The following is an 18,809-nucleotide window of genomic DNA, read 5'->3' on the forward strand; positions in this document are numbered from 1 at the left end:
GAATTTCCACCGAGGTCATGTGATATTACGCCGTGTGATTTCTTTTTGTGGCCTTACCTTAAAAACACTATTTTTGAACTGCCTATTCCTGATTTAAACCATCTGCAGGCTCGACTTATAGACAAGATTCGTGAAATTAACAATACCCCGAGCATCTTAGAAAATGTCTTTAATTCTTTGAGGAACAGGTGTGAAAAGTGCTTGGAACAAGGAGGGGGACACTTTCAGCAGCTGCTTTAATTTATTGTTATAACAAGGAGGGGGACACTTTCCGCAGCTCCTTTAATTGTTTGTTATTGTTATCACGATTATTCTTTAAAATAAAGTTATATAGTCATTAACGTTATTGAAACTGACAGCTGCTATACAGCTCGTTGAGAAATGAGGTTAAGTTGGTCGCTATAAGCTACTCCCTACTTCGACCACGTTTTTATTTGAACGCCCGTTATTTTTGTGGACTTTATATTAAGGTGGCGTTAAATGACAGGGGGTGAACGAAGCTCTATGTTAAACCATCGGTCATCCAACACTCGAGCGCCGAGAGGAAACGGCGAACTACATCTCTAATTGCAAGAACCGACTGTTGTTTAATTAATCAGAAACCATTCAGTTGAATTATGTGTACGATACAATTTGGAATGCAGATTTCGAATCACATCATCCTTTGATTGTTCGCTGGCGGTTCGTGTTTCAGCGTTTTCCAGGGAAATTATGCTGACGGTTATTATTTCGCAGACGCGCCTTTGCGACATTGTTTAATAACGGATTAATTAATTAGATTCGATGTTTGCTCTCTCATACTGCCGTCACGGTCGATCTATCAAAAGGAAAAACGGAAAAATCGTGCGCTTCGGGACTTATTTGAACGTAATTTTAGTATACCAATTTTTGTTTGCATTTCAATGGTTTTTCATTATTGATTGAACTTCACGCTTAATTTACTCATCACTGGTATGATTGAAATACAATTTGTTGCCTCAAATATCCTAATTAGCTTCGTGAATCACATTTGATGAAAAACCTGTAGCGAAAGTTTCAGCTTCAGATAAAAACTTTGATGTCATCTTTATCTGCATCTTTTAAATAAAGCAATGATGAAACTGTAATAACAAAGAAGAATATTCTAGACGACAGCTATTAATAGAAGAATTTTCACTGTTTCAATGAAGCTAGAATTTCATAAAAGCTTTTGTATATGGGTATATATTTTAAAGTAATGATGATAATGTAGTTAAGTATAAAAAGAAATTTCACCTTTTTAACGAAATTATAATTTCATAAAGAAAATACTTTGTCATTCAGATATTCATACATACATGAAGAAAGCAGCGTTTTGATGAAACTACAATTTCAGGAAAGAACCTCCTACCGTCTTTAGGTATAAATATTGAACAAAGTAATGATGAATCTAATTTATTGAGAAAAATGCTTGTCGACAACGAAGAAGCGGGGAACTTTCCTCTCTTTACAGTTTCATAAAATACATTGCTGTTTTTTGGATATGCGTACATATATTTTAAACATAATGATGATTCGTAATGTAGCCAAGAAAATTATGAAGGATGACTATGAGATGATAAAACAAGAAAGTTCCAACGCTTTAATGAAACTACAATTGAGAAGATATATCTTTTAAACGAACTAATGGAAAAATTCTAAGGTGGACAATAAAGAAACACGGGATAATAAAGAAAGGATAAACTTTTCTCGACTTTGATGGAACTATAGTTTCATAAAAAAAATACTTCGTTTGCTTTAGATATTTATTTGAAACAACGAATGATGAAAACGTAACCAAAAAATAAATGCTGGATGATGATGAAAATAAGTCTATTAATTTAACATATACAGGGTGTTCCTAAATAACATGTACAAAAGGGAGGAGGTAATTCTTTGGCTTATTTCATGACTAAAAATTCATATGAACATGGTCCGCCAACCTATTGAAATTTTAAGATTTTTTAGTTTTTCTGCATAGCTCCATCAGTTTTTGAAATATTTAGCTCAAATTTGGAATATAGGTTACGCTGTAGGGCTTACACCATTGGGCATGCCAAATGGTCGTGATATTCTACAGAGTGATATTTTTTCGAGGATCATGCCCCATTTTCTTCCCCTGAACTTTTGTGCGCGCGCCGCTGGTAGATTCTAAAATCAAAATTGAATTTTATGTTTTGTTGAGAAACTTTTTAGTCTCTTATGATTTTTCGTATATGCGACCGTTATCCAGAAAAAGAAATAAAAAACGATTTTGTGTAATTCCTTAGATGAAATTGAAATTCTTAAAATGGTCCAGTAGGTCCTGGATTTATTTGCATAATCACGCATTCGTAACATAGGTCTGCATATGTTTATAAATTAAAGGTTTAAGTTATAATCTGTAAGGTATAAAATTGTTTTAAATACTCATTATAATCTCATAACAATGCCAAATTTTACGAATTTTGAAATGGCTGAAATGCATTTCATGTATGACCTTGCGAATGAAAATGCAAGAGAAGCTAGTCGTCTGTACATGAACCACTATCCCAATAGAATGATACCTGATAAACGAATATTCTCAAATATTCATAGGCGTCACTTTCGACAATTAATTGTTGTAACATAGTTTTCTTGTTATGGTTATTATTTAGGTTTTTTGTATTGTAATAAATCATTGCTACAAAACCCGGATCATCCCAGCTTTTAACAGGTAGTGGCGAATAAACTGTCAACATTAATAAAAACAAGAGATTATCTAGATAAAGTCAGAGCCTGCTGGACCATTTTAAGAATTTCAATTTCAGCTAACGAGTTACACAAAATCGTTTTTTATTTTTTTCTCGATAACAGTCGCAGATACGAAAAAATCATAAGAGACCAAAAAGTTTCTTAACAAAACATAGAACTCAATTTTGATTTTAGAATCTAAAAGCGGCGCACCGCACAAAAGTTCAGTTGAAGAAAAGGGGGCATAACCTCCGAAAAAATATCACACTGTAGAATGTCACGACCATTTGGCATGCCCAATGATGTAACCCCTACAGCGTAACATATATTCCAAATTTGAGCTAAACATCTCAAAAACTGTCGGAGCTATGGAGAAAAAATTTAAAAAATCTTAAAATTTCAGCATGTTCTGAAATTCTTGTTCTTCAAAATGTTCTTCACCTATGTTCATATGAATTTTTAGTCATGAAATAAGCCAAAGAATTACCTCTAGACCAGGGTTGATAATTTTTGAAACCAAAAAAATTATAGTAGGATGAAACCCATTGGAAAAGAAAGAGAATATAACAGAAATGAAAGGAAAAATAATTTACGGGCGATCTGAGGTCGGGAAGGGGTAGGGGGTGAGTTTTTAAGGGTAAAAAACGGTTTCCCTTGATTTCCAGAAAAACTACAAGTCTTATGGAAAAAAGTTAAATGACAAAGTTGTAGGTAATAAAAAGATCTACAACTTTTGTATTTACACTTTTTTCACATAACCTCAAAATTTATGTGAAAAATTCAAATAACCAAGTTTTTGGTTTTTTATTTTTATCTTTTACAAAAAAATTTTTTTTTCACGAAATTTGGTGAAAACTTACCTATTTATGTCCCAAACACGCTGTAATTTTTTTGATTTGAAATATTTATTTTTTCACCTTATTTTTACTTAATATCGAAAAAGCACCCTAATTTTCAATCGAAAATTCTCACGTCAAAATATCTGCTTTTTTAAAAACGTCGGTGGGCTTTTTCTTCGTTGAAATCTCTACTTTCTGATGGTGTAAAAAAATATATACATTACTATGGTAAGTTTTCTCAGGAAATGCAAAGAAACGAAATAAGATTCTACAACTTTCTCAAAATATTGTAGATGTCTTATTAAATATTAACTTTATTAACTTATTTGGTTGTTAATTATAATAGTATATTTCGACTTGTAATTTTTTTGTTTATCAATGTAACATGGAATCTTACGTTTTTCGAGTAATTAAAGTGTAAATTTTAATAAATAGCTCAAAATTGTACATAATGATTAGAAAAAAAATTTCGGATTCTAGTTCGTTTCTTTGCATTTCCTGAGAAAACTTACCATAGTAATGTATATTTTTTTTACACCATCAGAAAGTAGAGATTTCAACGAAGAAAAAGCCCACCGACGTTTTTAAAAAAGCAGATATTTTGACGTGAGAATTTTCGATTGAAAATTAGGGTGCTTTTTCGATATTAAGTAAAAATAAGGTGAAAAAATAAATATTTCAAATCAAAAAAATTACAGCGTGTTTGGGACATAAATAGGTAAGTTTTCACCAAATTTCGTGAAAAAAAAATTTTTTTTTAAAAGATAAAAATAAAAAACCAAAAACTTGGTTATTTGAATTTTTCACATAAATTTTGAGGTTATGTGAAAAAAGTGTAAATACAAAAGTTGTAGATCTTTTTATTACCTACAACTTTGCCATTTAACTTTTTTCCATAAGACTTGTAGTTTTTCCGGAAATCAAGGGAAACCGTTTTTTACCCTTAAAAACTCACCCCCTTCCCCTTCCCGACCTCAGATCGCCCGTAAATTATTTTTCTTTTCATTTCTGTTATATTCTCTTCCTTTTCCAATGGGTTTCATCCTACTATAATTTTTTTTCACTTTTTACCATTTTTGAAGGCTTAAGCACTGGTCTACTCCTCGTTTATATACGTGATATTTAGGAACACCCTGTATATTAGTTATATTTAACCAGAAACAAAATACAAAATCCATGCATTAAATTTTGTTGGTTTCATATTTTTATTTAATCTATACTCAACGTACCAGGCCTTAGTTGTTTGAACAATTTGCGGTCTGGTCGTCACATTCTGGATTTAGAACTCTTGACTTGTCGAAAGACATCGCTTCAGGAAAAGAAAACACCTAAGAACCGTATTCGTCTTTTTTTAACAAAGTTCTTTCTTTTTTGCAGGCAGTATATGTAACGGTCAGTGCTGCGACGACAAGACCGAGGCGCTCCTGAGAAAGCAGGGCCAGCGAGATTTCGCGGCCCTCCTGCGACACAACTCGAGGTCGCTACAGGGACTGCTCAACTCAACTGCAGCGACATTACAAAGTGAGTATTTCGTTTTTTCTTCATATAAATTCGATTCGGTCACCAATTATACGCGGCTTTTTTTAACCGTATCGGCAACTTGAACATTCCTCAGCGTCAATTAATTTGATATACAGGTGAGATAGTCCGGCTGCGAATTATTAAGTACGTCTTCTCGATACGAAGGCGTTTGTTTATGTTTGTTTGACTGAACTTTGGCAGCCGCGCAGGCTTAAATAATCGCTGCTTGGATCAGATTAATATGGAAAATTGCTTTGTTCGTTATAATCTTTTTGCCCAAAGCCGAACGACACAAAGGCAGAAGGCGATTATTTCTGTAAAACCATTGTTGCCTTGTCAAATATGGAATTAATTAACACAAATAAAACAGGGTACGCATAAAGTCTTTTGCTAGCGATTTTATTAATTACAATAGTAAGAATCATAATGTTTCACTAAGTAGTTATACAGGGTGTTAGAAATTTGACTGCCCTAATTTTAACAGACGATAGAATACATTAAAATAAACAAAAAACCTTATATGACATGGGTCCTCAATCATTTCCTAGAAAAAACTTGGCAAATTCTCCTTGTGTACAAAAGTTCGATTAATTAAGGAATATTGACATAACTGCGTGCATAGAATACCATAAAATGCAATGTTTATCACTTTTTTATGCTTAATTTTTAAAAATAGTTAGCTTTGTAATAATTTAAAAATTCGATAAAATTCATATCGAGCAATGTGACAACGGCGCGGCGGTTAACACGAGATACTAAGCAGTCCAGCAACCAGAAATACGCAATTTAAAATTCATTTGGTATCTGGAATTCAACCGTGTCGGAGTGTTTTTTGCATACCACTATTTCCTTGCTTTTTTAAAATGTTTACCGTACGTGATAATTTTCCAGCGACTGCACAAAAATTGGATTCAAAGGTGTCATGTGCGCATCGAAAATGGTGGTGGACATTTTGAGCATATGTTGTAGTTTGTTTTGTACTTGTGCGTTTAAAAATGACTACATTTTGCTTTTTTTTGGAATATTTAAATACTAAATTTCCCGACAGGTCCAAAGCCATCTTGCTCTGAGGACTAAAATTCTTTAGACTTATTTCTGACGACATTTAAAAGAAAATAAACTTAGGTATATGACAGAAGTCAGTTATTTTGTAGAACTATCACTTTGAATTGAAGCTATAGGTATAAACATTATTGGAGAAAGAACGTTTTTACAAATATGCGTTGGTGTTTAATTCGACGAGCTGGCTTACGTGTTGACGAAAGAATTGGCAATGCCGAATGTTTTCGATTTTTCTATTAAACAAGATCAGTACTTATTTATTTATTTTTTGTTTTTTTGTCTCGTGCTGTTTAATATAACAAAATATCTAATCCTTACAATATAATTTCAAAATTTATCAACACCCTGTATTAATTTGTGTGAATTTAATTTCTTAAAGTCAGAAAATTGCAAGTATAAAATTTTTCTTTCCTAACCAATTTTATTTTTCTCAAAATTACGAATTCAGGTTTTTTCAGAGAGTAGTAGTAGAAACATAATTTATCGCGATAAACTGAATACAGAAATAGTATTTAGTGGGCAAAGAAAGCTCTTATATCTAGGGCTGTCAGAACTGAGCCGCGGGACATAGGCGTACGCATTATTTATTAAAAAGCAACAAATTGCAATACACCACCACCAATAAATACCAACGGATAGGAATTAATTGCGCAACATCCGCACGATAAAAAAAGCAACAGTATACTAACGTGACGTGAACGTGGAAAGCATTCTGAGGCAGCGGCTCACGCATTAACCTGCTTGGTACGCCACTGAATTGCGGTTCTCTCTGACAGCCACTCTACTAATTGTAAGACGCATTATTGGGTGTCCAATTTAAGACGGATTCTTTAATAGGTCTAGGGAAACAGTAACACAAAAAAGGGTTTAAAATATTTTCGCATTTTAAAATTATTTTCAATTATACTGTGTCTTATTTTTCAAATGGAATGTACGTATTTATAGTTTTAATTTCTCATTGAATATGCCATACTATTGGGTCTAAAACGTACCTTTTCTGTATATTTAACCTTTAAAAAAAATTCCTTTACAACATCCTCGAAATTATCAAATATCTCCTGAAATTAACATGATAATCAGATGCCATTCATTCAAGCATTAAAAACCTATCTTGTTACTTACTGATACATTACAAATAGAGAAATAGCAATTACTATTGACCTTTCAAAGCTTTTAATAGCGCATATTTCAGTTCATAACCGTACCACTAATAAAATAATTACTAAAAGAAAAGCGTACATAACTATTAGAAACGCTACTACATGGATCTACAATAATAATCAACAGAATTTACCATTCTACTGAAGTCATAACCGAATGTTTCGTAAAATTTTCATCGACACCCTTTTCGGATTTTGCATAAATTGTATTGTAGAAGGCGAAGAATAAAATTTACTTGTTATAATAAAGCCCACAAAGAACAATTATATTTTGTTAGATCAGACTAGATCCCATTAAGGATCTTATTTGCTATTTTTGGTGCAACTTTTATTCGAAACAATTTTTTTTGTGTTACTGATATTACTAGAGCTATAAAATAATTAACTTTGAATGGGATACTTTGTATTATAAAAACGAATGGCCTGCCAAATAAAAAATAAACAAATAGAAATGAAAAATGTCCTGTTTCTTTTATAAGAATCAAGATGTTTGTACATATATCGAGGCAGTATTTTGTAGACTGGAAAACCAAGCCCGAAACTTCTTAAATACTTATTTCTGTTATAAAACTTTCGAAAAACTCCAAAAATGTTAAAATTGGCTCACCCTGTATAAATTTCAAAAAAATTATATCCAATTTAGACAATCAAGCAATATTGCAAGTCATATAAAATTTGCATAAAAATTATTTAATTTAAGTTTCAAACAATATCGTAATGTATGTAAGTATTTATAAATAAGCTTTTTAGACACACCGCCACTAACGTCAGTGACAGTTTCCACTTAATTTTTCTCATAAACTATTTTAATTATTTCTGTTTTCTAAGCAGAAGCGACGAACGGACGTCATTTTCATTTGCAGAAACCATCCAGACGCATGTAAATAGATTACGTACGCCATAAAAGCGGATACAATGCACACACAAGCCTTCCCACATTGCGTTTCTCAGTTTAGACCGTGCCGGGAGAGGTATAGCGATGCAATAAAGAAAAAAAAAAAACTTCATGAAGATGTGCGTGACATCGCGTAAATAAATGTTTTACAACAGCAGCGGCAGTGGATACTCGATTGGCGATGAGCGCTTGGCGTGTGGAGCAACTACATTCATTTGTTGGGTAACTGCCGCCTGAGATATTCCCGTGCAATTTCCCGGGCACCAATTCGGATCGCCAGATAAAAACTTATGAAAAGCTACGGTCATGGGGGACAAGAAGAAATTGAGGGTCGAGAAAGGCGAGGTCGTACGACCAGAGAAAAACCGTTAAGAAAATGTTGGGATCAGAATTCGTTTTTTCTTCTCGGATAGTTTTATTTTATGTAGTTTGTTTAGTCAGTAGTTTTGGAATGTACAGGGTGTTTTCTATGTCAGAAATATAAGTAACTGACAGCTAATGGTACTATAGAAAAAACGAAGGGAAATTTAGATGTAAATATACATTTCTCTTGAAGCGTAGGATTGAATTATGTTAGTCCATGGTATGGATGGTTGAATGGTCCAGAATGCGTTTAGATTTACCGGAGTTCATTTATAAAACGTAAACAAATGCCGCATCGTGTGGATGATGCATGTCGATACATCTGAAAGCATATTTTCACTCCCCAAAGCTATACAAACTGCAGACATATGGATATTCAACTTGTGACAGTTCGTTCAGAGGACGGTAAAAATATTTACACTTCAAGCCAGTTACACCTTGTCTCTATATTCGTAAGAAATAGCATCTGTACAAAAGCGGTTGATGTGAACAATTGATAAATGTACCTATGTACATAGTTTAGGATTATTTGTGGAGATATTATTCGTGTGCTCAATTTGGCCAAATATATATGACACATTTTTGTTTGACGAATGTTTGGCGAGTGACGACGTCGTCACCTGGAGCCGGTTTTATGCTAATGATCCTCAGATGTATACTTGTTCCTTAAACAAATTTTACCATACTTTGGCACCGTTATTTTATTGTTTTCTAAGAACATTTTGAAAACAACGGTTACCTAATCTTTTAGTTATATCTCCCGTCAGCAATATTTCCTGTACATTGTATTCTATTATTTTCCTATAATCTTCAATGAGGTAGGTACCAACATAAGCTCGTAAAAATTTGACGAGGTGTGGAAAATTTGCGCGTCCTAAACAGTTTCGTAAACATAAACAGGCAATAAAATGTGTTGCACAAATGGCAGAATTATTACCGATTTAACAGCAACAGATGTCGCAGAATGATTTTTGTTTTGTTTATTTATGGTTACCAAATTTAGGAATTCTGTTGTTGTTTTTAAAAGTAGTTATAAGTAAAAAAAATTTTAAAGTGACAATTTTTTAACCAAATTTTTATGAAAATTTGAATTTTCCTTAAAAAATATAATAGTATATAAGTACTCATTTTTTCCCAAACTGTGACTAATACAATGAAACTGACGAAAAAATAAGTGCAATGCTAATAAATAGAATACTTATAGGCCAGGAAATATAGAGTTGGAAGCGACTTTTTGTTTCGGCAAGCTGAATTTATCACCATACATATATGCTAAATATTATGTACAATAACATATTAGTTTCCACAGTCATAAAAATGGGGGGAAGATTGTTTACATGGTGGTTAATTGTATAATTTTTACGAAAATTTACGTTTTTCGCTTATAATATTTTCCCGTTCATTTCCACGAGAAAACAGTAAAGTACTTTTTTTTCGTCTTCAGAAGACCTACAAAACTAACCCTCGAACGTCAAAAAAATATTGATTAGATCAGAAGTTATAAACAGAAATTTATTTATGACTTTTAAATTAAACATTTATAAACTGCGTTATTATTACCAGAACGTTTTGGCATCGCATCCTCTCATTCCTTATCACTGCCTAATAACTCACACGAAATCTGGAATCGGTAAGTTGAATAGTTTACAAGTTATGGCCTTATAAACAAATTAACTAATTATTAGTCTGGACAATCCCGAGCATCTTCCACAATCGAACTGACTTTTTTCATGGTAGATTTCATAATATATTGAAATCTATCATTGTTTTTTTAAATTTCAAATTTGCAACCTGGAATTTTTTTTATTTTTTAGCCTTAATTGCAAAATGAAATATACGACGCAGGCGCGTGATGTAGTTATATATTATTACATATTCGGAAAGCTTATGAGAAGAGCTTTAAGTCAAAAAAAAATCGTCAAGATTCGTTGAAAAACAACGGAGTTACAGACTGTCAAATATATTATTTTCAAGCGAATTTTCATGGTAGATTTCATAATAATACATTGAGATCTATATATTTTTTTTAATTTCAAATTTGCAACCTGGATTTATTTTTATTTTTTAGCCTTAGTTGCAAAATGATATAGTTAGATATTATTAAATATTCGGAAAGCTTATGAAAAGAGCTTTAAGTTAAAAAAAAATCGTCAAGAATCGTTGAAAAACAACGAAGTTACAGACTGTCAAAGTTGAAGGACTATTGTTAAACAAATTAAGTTGGTAGCGGCAAAAAAAAAATACTGTCATAACCGGCAACCCGAGTACTTTCCCATATAACAATATTTTATTATATTATTAAGTGCATAAGAAATATTGTTAAAAGTCAGTGGGTCGCCTGATTTTTCAGCGAGCCGTGGTGGAAGGATGGGGAAAGCGAACGACAGCGAGTCCGAAGAAAGTGACGATAATATTCATAGTCCTGCCGTTAAAATAGCGAAGTTCGCTTGAAAATAATATATTTGACAGTTTTGTAGTCTTTTGTAGGTCTTTTGAAGACGAAAAAAAACTATTTTCTCGTGGAAATGAACGGAAAAAAATTATAAGGTAAAAACGTGAATTTTCGTAAAAATTATACAATTAACTAATATGTTTATACATAATATTTAGCATCTATAGTAATAAATTCAGCTTGCCGAATCAAAAAGTCGCAAAATGGTCATTCCTCAGCTCTTTTCCCTGGCCTATTAATCTAATTTGTCATCAGAGTTTTGCAATTTTTGAGTATCTAATCATGTACTTGTACAACTGACGTCGAAAATTGAATTGTCTTGGGATGATAAATATTATTTTCCCCGATACTGAGAATTAAATTGCCTTATGTCCTACTAATAGACAATTGCAATTAAGCAATTTTTTATATTAATCCCAAATATACATACGATGCAAATTATTTTTCATATGTTCTAATACATTATAAAAAGACATTACGAATTGTTTTTATAAACACATCCTTAAAAGAAGAAGTATTTTTCAATTTCCTCAAGATTACCGCAATTTGTTTGGTTAGTTGGCATACTAATGAAAGTAATATATCCACTTTAATTCTGGAGTAAAGGAACTATTAGAAACTGGATACTACGGTTAATAATATGACCGGTTTTTAATGGGTCACTTTCGAATGGTAGGTAATATATCAAAAAATGAATAATAATGCAATATAATGGCATTTATAAATAATCAGAAATGAAAACATTGTATGTGTAAGATAATACGTATCGCACGTATTATCGCTTAACCTAATTCTGTACAGCCTTACATAAATTGTTCAAAACAGATCTTCAAGTACACTGTTAGAACGGGAAAATAAATCAGTAAAGTAAATGGTAGGTCTGTATGACAGTTACCTTATGATTTTACATAATGGTACAACCAGTATGTAAAATCATTTGCAATAAATTTCCAAGAAAATTTCAATTAGATATTCTTCCGATGTTTTAAAATTGCCTTATAAATTACTTCAGAGGCTATTACAAATATATTTGAAGTGAAGAATATCCTTCAAAGATAAATATTTAATTTTATTTAACGTATAGTCTCTGCCGTATTTGTTGAGATCGAATTCCATGGAGGCCCCTGCGTCACTTTCTTGGAATTAACCACATTCGACACCCTAGGTAGAAAGACATTGGGGGAAACTTTCAAGGCACGCTCCTGTCGCGGTAAATTGTTACAGTAGTTCCGATAATAGAACTTTATTGGCTTCTTCTTTTCTTGGAATGCTATCTCAACAAATATCGTACACACTTTCAGCCCAACTTTAAGTTGGTATAATGAATTCCAGAATTGTTTCTCAAAAACAGCAGGGAGGAAATATAAATAGTAAATATTTTGCTTCAAGTTTTTAACTTTTTACTTGCGAAGTCGTGGAAAATGAGTCGCGATGTATCCGACTGAAATACAGATGAGTTAAGAATTAAGTAGGCTGGGGTAGAATATAATTGAAATAAATAACAGCCCATCGCTTTCGGTTTTCGGCCATTATAGATTCTCCAAGGACTCCAGAAGTCAGCATCGTTTTCATGGAAATATTTAGAGGGGAAAAAGTAATATCTAATTGAAAAGTTTTGCCATGAATGCAAATTTTATTTCAGCTTCGTTTATCGAATTTTCTGATTTTTCTATATGCATAAAGTTAACGGTGAATTAAGTTTATTGTTGTTTAATATCAGTTTTAAGCGTTTTCTAGACATTTCGCTAAATAAGTGTAGTTACTTTTAATATTTTTAAATATTAGTTAAAATATTCTCACCAAATTTCAGCTCTTAATTTTAATTTTTAGTACTCGCTATTGATTCTAAAATTTTCCCATTCATTTAACACGTAAACCTACGTTTTTTTTAATTATCTATATCTCAGATGCATTTCATGTTATTTTATGGTCCATAGACGATAATTATAGGGGAATCTTTGTTCTTTAAAAGTTTCCATAGTCGGATCTATGTGACTTGAATGGTTTCGCTTTTAGAGTTTTTAGATCATAATATACAGGATGTGCCATTTAACACACTCCCGCTGATAATATCTCCGAAATGAACAAATTTATTTTTGTTCCGGAAACTGGGGTTGTTGGGTCCCTCGAATAGCTTTATATTGCAGTTAGAATTGTTAGTCAAATTTTTCTGTATAGATGGCGTAGCGATACTAAAAAAAATGTTGATTCCTAGAACGTGGAAATGCGGACTGTCTGAAAGATCGTTAAATTTTGAGTAAGTTTTGTAATATAAAGTTTTTCCCAATATTAATTTGTTTTCGAGAAATGTCGACTTCAATATGCAATGTATGATGTAACAGGAAAATCTATTATTTTATTTAAATCACTAAGACAAAATATTTATTTAAAATATTGTTATAAAAGCTTTATTCACACCACATACTAACTAACAAACAATACATTATAAAAAATCAAATGATCAGCTACAGAAAAAAAATTGTACAATGGTAAAAATCTTTATAACTAGTATAGTTATATTGAAAGACGCAAGCTAATAAAACTGTAATTATTGGAAACGTAATGTGTGTCATTTGTTTACAAGTTTTATTTTAAACAAATGACATGAGCCACCTATGGCTGAATTTTATATTTGATAAAATACGGTTCGTCTCTGCCTCTTATAAGATTTACCATTGTACAATTTTTTTTTCTGTAGTTGATCATTTGTTTTTTTACAATTTATTGTTTGTGTGGTGCGAATAAAGCCATTATAACAATATTTTGAAAGATTATTTTGTCTCAGTGTGGTTTAAATAAAATAATAGATTTTCCTGTTACATCATATATTGCATCTTGAAGTCGACATGTCTCGAAAACAAATAAATATTGGGTAAAATTTTTATATTACAAAAGTTACTCAAAATTTAACGATCTTTGAGATGGACAGCATTTCCACGTTTCAGGGATCAAAGAAAATTTTAGTATCGCTACGCCATCTATACAGAAAGATTTGAACTATCAATTCTAACTACAATTTGAAGCTATTCGAGGGACCTAACAACCCCAGTTTCCGGAACTAATATAAATTTCTGATTAAGCACAATTTTGTAATTTTCTATTACATCACTGTCGTAATTTGTGGTCTTTTAAGGGTTCTAGAGCAATCGCAAGTAAAAGAAAGAATAATTTCAGATAAAACACTCGGTATCTCGGTAAGTTACATTTTACTAAGGCATGTTTTGCTCAATTATTATTTAAATAATTATTCTTACCTACATTAATTGTTTTGTTTTGACTTCCTCTTCCTACAGCTCATTATTAATGGGACAACCTCTGTAAGCATTTTGCAGAAGATAATATTAAATTATTTTTAATGGTTGTAGGAATCTGTTATTTATTTACCTTATACTCTTATCTTTACAGACACGTTAAATATTAGAATAGTATTGGGATGAAAAGACAAATCCTTACATTCGTTTATATGCATGTTCCCTACGGATGCTGCTTGCCATAATACATTTTTCCAAACTTTCCGAACACACACTAAGACGTTCACGCATGGCATTTCCACCACAGGAATTATCCAGAGTGTGGCGAGGCGATTGTAGCAGAGATACGTTCCATCCGGGAGTATACACAATAGATACTCCTGCCGGAAAGGGATAGTTATCCCCATATTACCCATTTCTCCGGGTCTCCAGACGATACCCCAAATCATTTCTCAGGTCTTTGTTGCTTTCCTGGCAGCAGTAGTGTCGCCCTTGGTTTCTGTTTAAGGATAACAATAGGACGTTGTGTATCCTTCACTTGATAACTGATTATCGTTGTCTCTCGTTTTATAAAGTATTGTAGTGTATGTTCCTGTAAATAAAAATTTTCCGTCTACAAAATTTTTAGATACCTACGTACTTCTTATCACTTGACATTGGAAACTTTGTGGCGACATTGAAATAAATAAACAGTGGTACATAATGTATATTATGCTAGTAAGCCGCAATATGCGTTGAAGTAGCAAAAATATGTTAAATTTGTGGTTAATGACGTGCCACGAAAAACACGTGCCAGACACTCGACCAAGCAAAGCGTCAAAATCACTCACACACATACAAACGACAATGAATTGCACGACCAACCCTCAGCAAAAAACCGGGATTGTTCACCGGTACCCAGGTCCACAGGGCAGGTGTTCGGGTGCCGCTAGATACGTATCGAATAAATTGATCGATGCGAAGCTTGCAGATATGTACATGTTATACAATGAAGCGGATAGTGGGACCATTAGTAAAAATAGCATATATTAAAACCTACTACTATTTTAGATATGCGCCTGTGATCTCGGTAAATGCTGAATGGTCATTTTCGTTTTTGAAATGGGTATTTACCGATCGCCGGAGACGATTAGGACAACTAATCTTAATTATTTTCTACAATCGCTTTCCTTATGAGTAAGAAATTATTATTTTGTTAACTTTTTTTGGTACTTATTATTATGTACTACACCTATATGTTTTATGGTAAGTTCCATGTGAGATGTAGAAAAAAAGATACTGTCCGTTTTTGTTTCATACTATTATACAAATACAATGTAAAAAATGCAGTTATAATAAGAAGGCAACGGTTGTGTCACTTTTTGTTTGAATAAAATTACATAAAAGAAAACCCGGCTTACAGCTAACCCTGTACCATATTGCAGTCGTCCCAACATTTCCGATTCCACTTATCACTTACCAATATAATAAATAGTATTTAAGATATATAATGCTCAAAAAAAATTACTAAGCTCAAAAAAAACAATATATAGGTGACGCAAGAAAGGGAAAAATTATGTAAATGTGTTTTAAATTTATCCCAGATTGAAGATGTGAATACATAACATTCAAAACGTTTATTCATACACAAAATTTAAGATCACACTTATTACTTACAGAAATAATAATATTGAACGTAAACAAATGATCAGAACAAATATTAAACTCAAAAAACCAATGCATGGATGATTCACAAAAAGGGACAAATAACTTGTGCTGTTCTTGTGTTTTTATCTTATCTTTCTATCAACTCCACGGATTCCAAATTTGCAGAAGAGTACATTTTTAAACCCAATTTGGGAGAGATAATATTTTTCAAAAAGAAAATGACATTTTTTTCAATTAAAGTAGTGATGCGTCTTTTAATATACAATGTGCTATTATCAGTGTCTGTTTAGGCAAATGTAGGTAATAGTGCATAGAACCTGACAGCACGGTGTGACGTCACAAATGCTCGGCGAGCAGTTTGGACCGTTTCAAATAGTTCAGGAATTAACAATTATTTATTAGAGTTAATATTAAAGCTAACGAACTAATTTTTTCACTTTATATTTAGGGGGTTAAGTACTTACTTGGGCAAAAAGTTATAAATTAAATATTAATGAATAAGCTCTTTTAAGCATTATTAGACAAAAAAAGTTACTCGTGTGTTTTATTTATAATTGAAAGTTTAACTTTATACATTTTAATATATTAAGAAACAACATTCCTTGAAAACTAAACACTTTTTTTGGCAACTTTTTTTCTTGGTTCTGTGTTCTGTGTTCTGTGTTCTGTCACCAGGTAAATGAAGCTTTACTAGGATAATTTGGGACTATACGTTGCAAACAGAAACTGTTCGACTCTTTATTTATATATAATATCTTCGACATTGTTCAAAGATGATCTGAAAATAATATAGAAAGTTATAAAAGAATTTGTTCTCATAGCTTTCATGTTGCTGATATTTGTAAAGTTGGGAAAATATTAATATAATACTTTGCAAATAACATCAAAGTGTACCGAAGGATACAGAAAAATGTATTTAATATTGTATTTTTATCTAAGTATTTTTTTAAGAAGGGCAAACCTCTCAACTGCAATATATCCTTCTTATACCTAATTTATGTAATATACGTTTAATGATCATTTTTTTTTTGAAGAATCACTTGAGGTAAGCGGTTAAGGTAAATTGCGTCCAAGTATGTACTTTAGACTATGATCTTATGACATTTATTCCCCACTTTACATGCTTTTGATGCTGTGCTAATCCGTTGATATTTAGACTAATGCCCATTCAAGAACAGGCGTTCGGAGGTTTATCGATCAAGCAAACAAACAGAAATCCTACAAAATGACTGCGTTGTCCGTATGACCGATGTGTTTGATTTAAATTACATCAGTTTATTTTAGTATGTTACATACATCTAAAATGTACCATTATGTTTTGCTTAACAAGGTCAAGTCGCCTTGGTTATAAATGAAATACATATAAAAAGACAACATATCTAAATAAACTATATCATTCTTCAGAAACAAATAGTGAATTAATATCAGTAGTCACTTTCTCATAGTAATAGTTGCAACTGCAGNAGAGCGTTGCCGTCGTGATATTCGTGATCAGTGACCCCAAAAACTCCCGAGTTGCAAAATTGAACTCATTTCCGTCAATATTTTCCGAGTTATAAATTTTGCATATTTTAACTCTTCGAAATGCAATTTTAAAAATGCATTTCTCGTATGCACCGGTGCAAGTTTCATTTCTCATTGATCACATAGGGTCACAAACTTTCTGGACGCTCTAACGAATCGAATGCAAAAAACTGCATCCCGATCCATCTTACTGCACAGATTTCGAAGGTAAGGCCGTTTTTAGTGCTTTATTTCCTCGACTAAGCAGTACTTTGTACTTACTGGCAGAGAGCGACCTATTAATCTTTAACTAATGATTGAATAAATAGCACATCATTCGTCAGCAGCATCACCAGTCACATATACTTTATATCTCTATATATGATAGGTTATATCTCACCGACAAGTCTAGTGTCTAGTGTCTAGTGTCTAGTGTCTAGTATTACTGCTAGTGAATTATCTGAACTATTTACTAGGTGTTGGTGGTGTAGTTAAATCTCGGATGGGGCATTTTAGCATCATTAGTTGATAGCGAATTCTTCAAAATTATAATTTTTAAAGTCCATGATAATCATTTGTCGAACAAATTACAAGTTCGCCAAATCATGTGTTAAGAAAATTATTTGTTATACTCTGTTTGGAAATGAAAGAGAGTAATAAAACCCCGAGATAAGAACCGGCCATGGGCGTGCTAATATTTCGTTTCAGGTAATTATCGGGTAACACTAATGCTAACAGGTAATGGGTGTACATTAGTATATTTTACTGGATACATCATAGGGCAGGAGCCAGTGTATTGTGACAGATCAATCCAGTCNATTTAATATTGTATTTTTATCTAAGTATTTTTTTAAGAAGGGCAAACCTCTCAACTGCAATATATCCTTCTTATACCTAATTTATGTAATATACGTTTAATGATCATTTTTTTTTTGAAGAATCACTTGAGGTAAGCGGTTAAGGTAAATTGCGTCCAAGTATGTACTTTAGACTATGATCTTATGACATTTATTCCCCACTTTACATGCTTTTGATGCTGTGCTAATCCGTTGATATTTAGACTAATGCCCATTCAAGAACAGGCGTTCGGAGGTTTATCGATCAAGCAAACAAACAGAAATCCTACAAAATGACTGCGTTGTCCGTATGACCGATGTGTTTGATTTAAATTACATCAGTTTATTTTAGTATGTTACATACATCTAAAATGTACCATTATGTTTTGCTTAACAAGGTCAAGTCGCCTTGGTTATAAATGAAATACATATAAAAAGACAACATATCTAAATAAACTATATCATTCTTCAGAAACAAATAGTGAATTAATATCAGTAGTCACTTTCTCATAGTAATAGTTGCAACTGCAGTGTATCCTTCTTATACAAACATTGTTCCCTTTGGCATAAC

General features: G+C 32.2%; 1 protein-coding gene across 1 annotated transcript in view; it reads left to right on the top strand.

Moving 5' to 3' along the window:
- The window catches only part of LOC108904173 (division abnormally delayed protein), a 576,582-nt gene that overhangs the window by 169,073 nt on the left and 388,700 nt on the right, over positions 1–18,809 (top strand). Inside the window, exon 2 of the mRNA XM_018706614.2 lies at positions 4,926–5,069. Within this exon, the coding sequence (XP_018562130.1) occupies positions 4,926–5,069 (144 nt within the window). The remainder of the gene's footprint in view (positions 1–4,925; positions 5,070–18,809) is intronic.

The sequence above is a fragment of the Anoplophora glabripennis genome, unplaced genomic scaffold (genome assembly GCF_000390285.2).
Source record: "Anoplophora glabripennis isolate ALB-LARVAE unplaced genomic scaffold, Agla_2.0 scaffold137, whole genome shotgun sequence".
Lineage (NCBI taxonomy): Eukaryota > Metazoa > Arthropoda > Insecta > Coleoptera > Cerambycidae > Anoplophora > Anoplophora glabripennis.